The 12,203-nt window shown below is 35.6% G+C and overlaps 2 protein-coding genes across 4 annotated transcripts; one reads left to right on the top strand and one right to left on the bottom strand.

Moving 5' to 3' along the window:
* The first annotated feature begins 217 nt into the window (after positions 1-217).
* LOC140789690 (RNA polymerase II C-terminal domain phosphatase-like 4) lies at positions 218-5,765 on the top strand. 3 transcript variants are annotated; one of them, XM_073139491.1, is made up of 9 exons: positions 218-324; positions 510-688; positions 1,374-1,456; positions 2,113-2,240; positions 3,089-3,269; positions 3,457-3,746; positions 4,430-4,618; positions 4,822-4,860; positions 5,179-5,765. In XM_073139491.1, the coding sequence occupies exons 2-9, from the start codon at positions 531-533 to the stop codon at positions 5,488-5,490; spliced, it is 1,380 nt and encodes a 459-aa protein (XP_072995592.1). In that variant the 5' UTR covers positions 218-324; positions 510-530; the 3' UTR covers positions 5,491-5,765. The 3 variants fall into 3 exon arrangements, with proteins under 3 accessions (XP_072995592.1, XP_072995600.1, XP_072995584.1); XM_073139499.1 differs by lacking the exon at positions 218-324 and having other exon boundaries at positions 353-688; positions 1,374-1,484; XM_073139483.1 differs by lacking the exon at positions 218-324 and having other exon boundaries at positions 365-688.
* A 1,051-nt stretch (positions 5,766-6,816) lies between these two features.
* LOC140801209 (uncharacterized) lies at positions 6,817-11,334 on the bottom strand. The gene is made up of 5 exons (XM_073156215.1): positions 10,785-11,334; positions 10,158-10,235; positions 8,901-9,000; positions 7,717-7,859; positions 6,817-7,131 (listed from the first exon to the last, which is right to left on the bottom strand). The coding sequence occupies exons 1-5, from the start codon at positions 11,034-11,036 to the stop codon at positions 6,922-6,924; spliced, it is 783 nt and encodes a 260-aa protein (XP_073012316.1). The 5' UTR covers positions 11,037-11,334; the 3' UTR covers positions 6,817-6,921.
* Between the last annotated feature and the right edge of the window lie 869 nt (positions 11,335-12,203).

The raw sequence follows: 12,203 nt of genomic DNA on the forward strand, positions 1-12,203 counted from the left end.
ATTTGAAGGCCAATTTAACTGGGGGTTAACCTCACTTTTCTGAAGAAATTTTTTATTTGTTTTGAAAAGCTATCACTGTAAAGAAGCTATGAGTTTGATTCAATTTGTATTGAGGTTAATATTTGATGAAATCTTTATTAACAAACTATATATTATGGCTGATTTCTTTTTGAGAGTTAGCATATGATTACTCTTGAGGCCGCATAATTTTAGGGTGGGAAATAGAAAATTCCCTACAATTAAATCGTTTGTCCCCAAAACCTGTCAAATCCCTACGTAGAGTCTCTCTCTCTCTCTGTGGACTTTGGAGAGCTAGCCTTCGAGGTAAGACCGAAAGACGCCTCTTTAATCTATCTTCGTCTGTATCGCACGATTTGATCTCTTTGTTCATCTGAGCCGGAGTGTCCATTTAATTTCAGGAAGTTTTGCAGCTATAATTTCTGCACTAAGTTCAGTGGTTGAGTCTTCATCATGTTTCTATTCCTACCACTTACTACTCCATGCAACAGGATGACTGCGAAGTTGCAAGCATGAGTTTGGCTGCAGATTCCCCGTCGCTATCGTCAAGCAGCAGCGATGATTTCGCTGCATTGCTTGATGCGGAGTTGGAATTGGCTTCGTCTAAATCTTGTCCTGATGATGATGGCCAAGCTGTTAGCGTTGAGGAAAGTGAATTCCAAGATCGGAGGTATACTTTTTGAAATGGACTTCTTCTGTAGTTTTTAATTACATTCTTTTTTCCTCTAATAAATTGATAGTAGGAAGCGTGGGGACGGACGTTTATAGTTAATAGAGTTTACATGGAGTTCAACTACTAATGTGTTAGCAAAATTAGAGTAAGGGAGGTTAAGTACTGTGAAAAGGTTAAAACTTGATTAGGCCGCAGGACCATTTGGTCTCGTTAATTTTCTACTGAGGTTTGGAGGTGTTTAGTAGATATTGTATTAACAGTTTTGGTATATTTGCGTAAAAAGACATCACTGATAACAACTCACTCTCGTTAACCTCTTACGGTTTGATGTTTTAAGCAAGTCTAATGTATTTTTTTTTATTGTACAAGACTGCAATTATTTTTATGAACATAAATTTGGAGTTACAAAATTAAATAGCTTTAATAACCATCCGGTGACCTAGGTTCTCAGACTTTCTTGTTCCCCGCCCCATATTTTTACTGATCAATTTCAGGTGCTTTCTTTGTATGTTATTTTCTTGTCATGAACATCTCTTTTAGAATCCAGTGACATAGTTACCGTCTGGTTATTAATTGTTATACATCAAGTTCAAGTGAAGCTGGCCTCTGCAGTTTTAAACTTATACAGAATTTCTTTTCATAGAGTGCATATGTAATAACTTCTTGCCAAATGCTTATGCAGGACTAAAAAACAGAAAATTGAAGACTTTGATACGGAGGAGTTGCAGGGGAGAGTAATGGCAGAGTCAAATCGAGAAAATATTGGTATCAGTTGTTCAGTCAATGTCCACAAGTAAAGCAATTTATCTCTTTTAATTGAAATTATAAAAAATTGCTTCTCCATTTAAGAAATGGATCTTGACCATTTCATAATCCCCATTTAATATAAAATAGATGAGTTGACAACTGTTTGTCTTTCTCTTGTTATCATCTTATATTCTCTCCATCTTGGATGAAGTTATCACACCTCAATAGGTACTTGACTAGCGATGGAACCATTGCCTTCGTTTATGGAATACAAGGAAGGAAAGGGGTGGTGGGGTTTTCTGTTACAAGGAGAAGCTAAGGACATGTTATCATTTAATTAACTATATCGATCATTATCCTGAAAATTTGAAACAGTTCTCTGTTAGTTGGATAATTAACATCATAAATCTGGGGCTATTTGGAGGGGAAAAAGATCCCTTCACTGATCTATGACCTGCTTAGTAAGAAGACTGTTAGCATGGCAATTCATGTAATGCTATATGTGACATGCTCTTATGTGCTTAAATTATCTTCCTTTATAGATTTCCTCTTGTTGTTAGCAATTTCCAGTATTCTTTGTTTGCACTTTGCATTGCTCATATTCTGGGGGTTGAGTAGGTTAGAAAAACTCAACTTAATGTTGGTCCAATAATGTATGATACATTCTGTAACAGGTACATCTACAGAAATCCTAAATGATATATGCCCTCCACATCCTGGATTTTTTAAAGGATTATGCATGAGATGTGGACAGCTAGAGGAAGATGATGGATCAGCAGTTGCTTTTGGTTATATCCATAAGGTAAATTTATTAGCTAGATCTATGTCAAGTCTTGTTGATTTCTGGTTTGATACCTGCCATTGTTGATTTTGGTTAGGTTTTAGTTATCGATAATAAGATGCACAGATTTCAGCATTGGCTCAGACAATGCCCTTCTACATTGTTTTCCAGGTTTTGCTTTCTAGAGATATAGTGGCTTATAATTCCTTTAATATTTGGACCCCCTTAATAATTAATATTCGTTTGGGAAATATACCATTATCACTCTTTGTCCTCAATATATTTGAACTCTCTAATATGTAGGGAAATGCATACTAGATGTTAGTATGAGGTGAATTGTCAATCAAATTACGAAGTTTTTGGCAGACTATCTTTACAAAGAATTGGGGTTACAAGAGGCTGCTTTTATTAATGCGATATGAATGATCGTTTCCTTCTAAGAAATCTTTCCTCAAGCTTTTGCTACATAGAAGCAACAGTGTAACATGCTGCGGACATGATGCTTGGAAAAATAGGCAGCACATCCCTCCTAGGTAAAAGTTTACAGTCACATATCATCTAGGCATTAACATGATCCTTGCTGAAGGAAGAAATTATCATAATCAATAGGTCATCTATGTTAAGTACGATCATCTTAATGTGTAGAGAAAGGAATAATCGGAAGATAAACAATGTAAATAGGAAATGCTAAAAACTGTGAATAAAGGAAAAGAATTTAGGAATATGTCGGAACTATTTCCATAAGTTATTTGAAGAAAATAAATGCAAAGTAAGTTTAGAGCTAAATAGAACTTTGTGTTACCCATGTCTTAAGTGAGCTCATATCCACTAGAATATTGTGTGACATCATAAAATTCTCCTTAATGCAGGATCTAAAACTAGGTACTAGAGAGATCGATAGACTACGCGGAGCTGATCTAAAGAATCTGTTGCATGGGAAAAGGCTGATACTGATATTAGACTTGGACCATACTCTACTCAATTCAACCTGCCTTGCAGATGTATCTGCCGAAGAAGAATATTTACTTAGACAGGTTGATTGCATGAAAGGTATTACTATTCTTTTTATTTGCTTCTGCATTTTTTTCTTTGATTGTCCAGACCAGTTTCATTGCGCTCTCTGGATTGCATCTATTTCTTTTTGTGTGCTTCTTATAGTTATTTTGCAACAGATTGTACAGAAGATTTATCTCATTTGGAAAGTTAACAAACTTCTTTTATTTAATATGCCATATAGATGATCCTGGCAGAAGTTTATTCAGATTGGACACCATCCGTATGCTAACAAAGTTACGGCCCTTTGTGCCAACCTTTTTAAGAGAAGCAAGCAAATATTTTGAGATGTATGTGTATACTATGGGGGAGCGCTTTTATGCCCTTGAAATGGTGAAGCTTCTTGACCCTGGGAATGTCTATTTTAATTCCAAAGTGATTTCACAATCTGATAGCACCCAGAGACATAAAAAAGGCCTCGATGTGGTGCTGGGAGCTGAAAGTGTTGTGGTGATTCTTGATGACACAGAGTTTGTAAGTATATTTTATTGCTGAATTAGTTTTAATTTCTCTTTTGTGATTTAACTTTTGCTATTTCCCTTTTTCAATGAACTTGTACAGTCCAGACTTTCCTGACAGTAGCCACAACTATTTCTCTGACATATCTGTACTAGCTAGTCCAGCTGACACCTCTCACTGTGACAAGTTACTTTAGATTGACACTTGGTTCCTGTATAACTCCCATGAACCAATGAGTGGAGAAATGAGAAATCTAATTATTCTTGTAAAATTATTCCCTATATATCCTTATTATCTCAGTTGAAACCTTTTTAGATAATTAAACTTTAGTAGGAATGAGGTTATCAATACTGGTTGAAAACTACTTTATCTGAGACTGTCTGAACATACTAATAGAAGGAAATTCAACATTGCCCTCAACTGATGACATAAGGTGTTAGCATGGTCCAAATTCATGTCTATGGCTAGTTTTCTTCCTGCAGATTGAAATGCTAACATGAAACTGTTATATTATTGAAGTTGTGCCAATATGAGTTAGTGAGTGAGAAGAATGAGAATATCAGATAAGGAACAAGTGGCTTTCTATGAAATTTTTCATAACAATATATTTCTTATGCTTTGAGACTTTACATATTGCAGTGGTAAATCCGTACTTTCTTTGCCGGAAAATTTAATTGATTTGGAAATCTCTCTTGTAGGTGTGGCATAGGCATAAAGAAAACCTAATTCTAATGGATAGGTATCATTTCTTTGCTTCTAGTTGCCGCCAGTTTGGGTTTAACACGATATCATTATCAGTGGCCAGGAAAGATGAAAGAGAATCTGATGGTGCCCTTGCAACCATTTTAAATGTTCTAAAGCGAATTCACCAGATGTTCTTTGATCCGGTTAGTTGCACCTTTCCTTGTGATACTTCACCGTTGATCTTAAGTAATGCCTACTGCTACATCTTTCTATTGTTCCCATTACTCAGAAGTTTTGTGGTGATTGGAGTAATAGAAAGTTAGCTTTGGGATTTATTTGAGATCTTTTTATTTCCAAGACATATTCTCAACTTAAATATATATTGTACTTGCTACTCCTTTTGCAGGACCTTGAAACTGATCTGTCTTCCAGAGATGTAAGACAGGTAAAATACACGATCATAAGTAGCTTGTATATGTGCATATGTTTTCTTCTTTCCTTTTATAATAAGGGAATCATGAAGAGGAGATAACGTTTCATTGATTTAACTTCTATCCAGACAACTTTCATTGGGTTTTAAGAGTATTAAGTTAGACATGTTTAGCTGTAAAGATTTGCTTGTTATGGACTTGATTTTGGTTTGCTATCTGAAACTTGTCAATTTCCTCTAGTCGCAATGCTTTCTTTATGACTGTTATTCCAAGTTCTGCAAAATTACGTAGATTCTTTCTTGACATTTACTCTTTTGGAACTTCCAATTTAGGTAATAAAAAAGATACGCCAGGAAATATTAGAGGGGTGTAAGATAGTTTTCAGCTGGGAGTGCTCATCTAAATCACGTGCTGAGGATCAGCCAATGTGGAAGATTGCAGAACAGTTAGGCGCAACATGCTGTACGGAAGTGGACTCATCTGTCACCCATGTTGTTGTGATAGATTCAGGAACTCAAAATGCTCGCTGGGCCTTGCAGAATGAGAAATTTCTGGTTAACCCACGTTGGATTGAGGCGTCAAACTACCTGTGGCGTCGTCAAAAGGAAGATGACTTTTTAGTCAGCAATACAATAAACCAGTGATGATTAATTAACTTGCTTGTTCCCTTTTCTTGTTATTAAGTTTTACTGTTACTAACCTATCAAAGAGCTCTCCCAAATTAACTTGAAAAAAAGAAGAGCTTCTTATCTCGTGTATCATATTATCTGAGAAGTTACATTTCAGGTTTAGCCACTGGTTGCTTTCTGTTGTGATGCCATCAGGTGATATACCTGATGACCTTCCATATGCTTGCGAGTGGAAGATGTATCTTGTTTGATTGTATATGCCAGAAAATTAGAAGTTCTATTGTCCTCGATATTGAGTTCATTGCCCCTGCGATTCATTGATGTAATACATGTTTGAATCGATACCTCAATATTATCGGGTAATTATGCTAGGATGTTATTCAGATCCTTGACTCGAGCGGAAGAGGGGAGATGGCAATTGGGAAATATATCTATTTATTTTATTTTTTTATTTTTTTGAGAAAAAAAAAAAAGTGAAGCAGTTATTGTGCGTAGATTATTTGGTAATTCTTCTGATTAATGTCTTTAAAGATTTTGTATTTAGATATCTTTTTTCCCCTTATAATTTTCGTATAATACCTTATTGTTACTTTAACTAATTACTATTAACTCTAATCATTTGAAAATTTCTCTTAAATCAAATAGACCTCAACGGCAAGACTTCCATTTGTTTTTGAGATTAAAATTTTCAATTTTAAACTATTTTCACTTCCATTCTTGAAGTTTTTGATTCTAAGAAGAAAAAAAAAAGGACATTAATAACCTCGCTGATAATCTTTCTAGTACGCAAACTTCAAACCACCGAATCATACCTACTTTCTTAAGAAAAACACTAGTAAGTAGGAGAGAAGAATAGAGGGAAAAAAAATCTCTTGTATAAATAGATATACGTTTTCCTCTTCTTTTCTCTCCCCTTTTCTGCACATATTGAGAGAGAAGAAGAAATGACCACCAGAGGCCATCTTTTTATCTCCCTTTCTCATCCATTCTTTTCTAAAATTCTATCCAAATGATGGAAAAAAATATATTCTTCCCATCAGAATAGGTTAGGCAGAAAAGCAACTTTTCAGCAATCTATATCCAGCTCCTGTTTTAAATTTTAAAATAATGACACAGCCAATTATTTCTTCAGAAGTAGATGCTGAAGCTCTTGCAATTGCCTAAATCTCCAGAAATTGAGTTGCTTTACCACTGAAAATTGCATCACTCATCTGCAACAAACATCCATTGATCCTCTGCCTTGACCCCTCCAGTCCCTAGAATCTTGTTTTTCCTTTTCCTCCAAACAAGTTGTATACGTACAAAAGCATGTGTCCTTTCTACCTTAAAAACAAGCTACAGTTTTCTGTTATCTCTACAATATGTATTCTGAATCAGATTAAATAGATCTCCATATTACTACAAACTTGGGACAATACCTTATGATCTGAGATTTGCAATAGGAAATTAATCAGACTTATGAAGATTGTGAAGAATGTACAAGGAGGCAGATGATAAGAAAATGCACACGGAGTAACTAAGAAGGTCCAGTCCTGTAGCTATTGTCACCATTTTGCTTCTTTCAAACATCTTTACTAGAAGAATCATAACAATAACATGTCCCACCTTGGTCTTTAACTCATCAAGCGAACTGATTTTCATCCACTTTGGCCTTTCCTGCAAATTTAAAGCAATAAAGAAAACCTCTGCTTTAACTGCAGCTTGACAGAATTCAGTCTTTGTTCTACAATAATAATAGTACAATAAAAAAACTGGTTTGTCCACCTCTCATTATGCTGTACATAGATAAAATGTCTATGTACTGGACAGATTCAAAAACAGCCGCAGCCAGTAAGATGTACAAAGAATTATGTAATGCTCAAACCTGGCTAAAATTTTCTGGATTAGCATGACTTGATGTAAGTTATATTATTTCCTTTCTTTTACTTCTCTTTTAACTCTGTAAATTGATTTTTTGATCTCATAAAGCCTGTTCCTTGTTATTCCAAACTAGGCCTAAGTAACTGTCCCATTCAAATAAAGCCCACCCAACTATAGCTGAAATTACCCCCCATAAAAAATCTTGAATCAGTGGGGTTGATTTCCTAGGTATCGATAGTGGTTAAGTTGGTCGAAAAGCTACTCGAGCTATGTTCATTATTTTCGAAAATACCAAAGATGTGATCACTATCTAGGTGAAGAGAAAATCAGTTGATATTCTTCTTAATTTCTTATTATAATGGGTACTACTTCAACAGTTACCTTTAAGGCAAACATCCCAAATAATGAAGATCCTCTAAGAGCACGATCTACAGCAGTGGGTACTGCTGGAGTTGCATTGCTGATGAACAATCCATATAGACCCATGCCAAATATCAACATAACAGTTCCAGCAAGATACACATCTGCAAAATAAAGGGTTTTAACCTTTAACTTTTAAGAACATTCTGAAATCAATAAAGGCATTATGTTAAAAAAACATTAGTTATTGGTCTAGTGACTTTTAATTCTTGGAAAGCCTTAACATGTTTGATCATAGGATATATGAATAGTCAAGCCATATGACTGAAAAAATAATGATATTGCAGTCCAGCACTGTGAAAAATAAAATGTTGATATTCGAAAGTAAATTAAAATGAAAACAGGAATTACTGTAGAGTATTCGCCTCTCAAACAATACTCAATCATTGAAATTGGAGATACTAGTGTGAATGACATGTGATTGCTAGTGTGCTCAAGTGATTCCTAAAGGCTGTGGGTATTGGACTAAAAGGTTAAGGGCATTAGTAGAAAATGTGGAAACCATAAAATCATACTGAGATGCACTCACCAACTAGACTGTAATGGCCTTAAATTCTAGTTTTGTGTAGTCCACTCAACTGGCGTTAAGTGGATTACATATAGAGTATAAAACTGTAATGGGACAATGGCTAAGTTCTGTTGGAAATCCTAACTCAAGTTTAATTTGCTCATTTCATGGAAAAGATGGCGTAACATGTAATTAATGTAAATACAGGATTTGAACCAAAAATCTGCTTTTATGTAGGATATTGCGTCCAAATTCCCAATTTTTATAACAATCAAGATGAATTTAAGAAGACAAAAAAATCATGGAACAATGTCTAAGGTGTCAAATCTTATGGAAATAATAAACAAGTATGAACTAGCGAAAAGTCAAAGATGCAAGTCTAACATCATATCATTTTACTAATCTGATGAAGAATCCTTGAGATCAAAGGTAAATTTGTTTAATCTCCTATATTGATTAAGCAAAATCTCATTAATTCCCATGAGACAAAAGTAGATGTTAGTATCCGAATTCATGGTTCTCAAAAGGATCATAAAAGTTTCCCATTCTATATCATACAACTGATGGTTCACTATAGTAATATAGCTATAAATTTGTAAGAAAACATTCACCAAAGCTAAAACTTTTAGATTCTCACCAATAGCCTCAACTAGGCGTAGGACCATCTGTCCTGTGTGAACCCCTTTGACACAGCTCCCCCAATAAACCTTGTATGCGTCGACTATGTAAACGCAGCCCTAATTAAGAGCGTCAACTTATCAGCCCACTTAAATTTCACACTAGATAGAGAGTTATCTCAATATGTATCACACTAAATATATACCAGAGAATACACTTGTCCATAACATTGCAACTAAGCTGAAACCAACCATTGAGAGAAGCAATATGAATAAGCAGCTAAAAGTTATATCTATGTGAAAAGATATAAACCAATAAAATCTTGCATAAAATTGCACATGTTCATTTGAGTACATAGAAAAATTGATCAATGTTGTGTCATACTTCTTCTCCATAATCCTTAACCTGCAAACTTCATCCCATGCACTTATGTTGCATGCTCAGTGAAAGTAAGAGGTAATGGCTAACCTAGTATAACTCTTCAGGAATGCTACTAAGTTTTACCCGAGGAAACTATGACAGGTGAGTTAGCGTAACTTGTAAAATTTGTAGTAAGAAAGTTTACCAAGCAGGATGACAGTTCAGCATCAACCAATAATTAGGGTTTACGAGACTTCCTAATCCGTATATAGATAAATAGAAAGATGGAAGAACATAGAAATCTATCAGATCCAAAAGGCTCAGGAAATTCTGCTAATTGGACAATCCAATCCCAATCTGGCCAAAAATAAGCCAAATCCTAGCCAAGTAATCTGCAGAAACAATTCATTGATGAAATTGCTACTTGTATCTCATATACCAAGAACAGTAATTTAACGGATGCCTCATACTGACAATTTTAATTAAGGGTTCAGTTAATGATATTAAAATCTTATACCATCAGCGCTCTTAACACTGAATGGGCTAGTCAGAAGTAGTCCTTTATTCTAGATTTGGAGCATGTAGTTTACAATACTCCTCTCAGATCAAATTTTGCTCCTGCAGCATCCTAGGCTATCTCCATGAAATTGCTTAGATTCAGCAATGTAGTTTTGTACATTTCAGACATTAGCTGCTTAAATAGAGGAATCTGCAATCAGGAATACATATAAGTTTCACAGATAATATGTAAAGCTTCAGCATCATCACCCTATATTGAATATCTACTTATGAGAACCTGTTGAGCCATAAACTTATCAGCTAATCGTAGTAAATCAAAAGAAGGAAAAAAAGTCAGGAGTATCAGGGCCATCAGGCCTTCTCACATTAGAACAGAAGCATGGGTTAAAAGACTTACATTCAGAAAGCACAGCAAAGAACCAGCTAATGAACCACCCACTGCCAATAGAGCCAAGAAGCGAAAATCAAAAATCACCTGCTTAGCACGCAAAGGGGCAAATATATCAAAGAGTGTCAAGATTATAGTTAAACCGCTTTGCCGCAAAGTACAATACCATAATGAGAAGAGGCTGGAGAAAAGCACGAGGAAGCAATACTAGTCAAAAGCTCTCCAGGAAGCAATACTTCTTTTCACATTGGATTCTGTATCTAATTTAGCAAGCACTATACAGTAACCTATGTTAGTGTAGAATAAATCCTTAAGTCCAACTTCTAAACTAAGCTAGCCGGCACCTCTGGGATCTATAGGGGTTAGAATTTGCCAAGAGCGAAACTAAAGTCTCCCTACTCATCTAACAATTATCAATCCGTAGAGAAGCCAAAGATGCATAAGGAAAAGTGTTAATCTCACTGTTCATCCCAGATCATCAGGTGCAAACGGGGTACGACCCCACAATTAGCGATTAACACCTCCACAGCATATCCAAGCAAAACCCAATTGGATAAAACAAAAACCCCATTTCTAACCGTTCCAGTAACTATATGAGACAAACAGAGATAATCTGTACGACGAAATTCCACTGACCCTCTCAATGGTGGATTCGGCCGAAGGCGACGGGCGGGCGACGGCGTTTCCATCGCCCCGCTCGGCGGAGAGCTTGTAGTCGAACCCCACATCGGAATGCGTCGGGGAATTCGTGGCCTTGGCCGTGGTGGCGTCGCCATGGGAGGTGAGGCAAGCAACGGTGCGGCGCGAGAGTGCCAAATTCTTAGTACGGGCAGTTCGTAGGAGAAGCGAGGAGATCGGAGTGGCGTGGACCGAAAAAGAGATCGCCATTTGCTTGCCGAGAAGAGAGACAGAGAAGATCTAGACGTACGGTAAGATATTCGTAAGAAAAAAAAAATAATAATAGAAGATTTGTTCACTGGTTCAAAGAGAGAACGCGAACGAGAACGAGAGAGAAGCGGAGATCTTTGAGACGTCGAGGAGAGAGTGGGGTGGAAGGAGCTCCGCGGTTCAACATCAAAGTTGATGCTTTTATATTAAATCAAACTGAAAGTAATCGTCTCTCATGCTTTTCAACCGTCAGTTTTTTTAATTTTTTTTTGAGATCTTAGTAGTAGAGTAGTGTTCTAGAATTGTCTTCGTTTTTGGACGATAAACCAACGGTGGAAATTAATCCGATGTGATTGTAATATGGTATATTCGAGACATCCTTATTGGAACCTTGCGACCTCTTCTTTCTCTCCTCCTGGTGCACGTGACCAAATTTTTAATAGAATATTAAAGGGTTAAATATATTTTTAAAACCCCCCTTATTTTTTAGACCATAATTATTAAAGGTCACAGTGGCTTACTGGTATCTAATAAAATTTATTGATGCGGGAAAAAAACAATTTAAGTTAGAAAAATATATGAATATCCGTTAACTTTGGAGGAAAAATGTATCACTTGCAACTTAGTGACTGATTAAAGTAATTTTAGTACAAACTGCGAGTAGTTAACCAATATTTTGTTATAGACACGTGTCCGAATTGTTTGGAACTTGCAGCCGACTGGAGCTTCTTAACCCAAAAAAAAGAAACAACTGTCGAGAAGCAGGGGTAGTTGATGTTTAAATAAGCCCGGCTGTTAATAGATTTTGTTTCGAGATTTGTCGGCTAACAGAAATCCCGGGTAGAATAATTTATACTTATCGACTATACAAAATGTACGCTTTAATTTTTTTAAAAATATGTATCAAGATTAAAAAAAATTACACATCACTCGTATAATTTATATGCATCGTCTATACAAAAGGTACGCTCTAATTATAAATAAAAAAAAAATGCTATGTATCATCTATATAATTAATATATACGCATAATATATGCTATAATTTTTAACGATGTACGCATCGAGATTAAAAAAAAAAATGGCACGTATTACTTATGTAATTTGAGGAGAGCCTAATTTCTGTCAATTAGAAAACTAAAAAACTTTTTACTATGAATTACCTAGTTA

This window comes from Typha latifolia, chromosome 1 (assembly GCF_019914945.1).
Source record: "Typha latifolia isolate L0001 chromosome 1, TyphaL0001v2, whole genome shotgun sequence".
NCBI classification, from domain to species: Eukaryota; Viridiplantae; Streptophyta; class Magnoliopsida; order Poales; family Typhaceae; genus Typha; species Typha latifolia.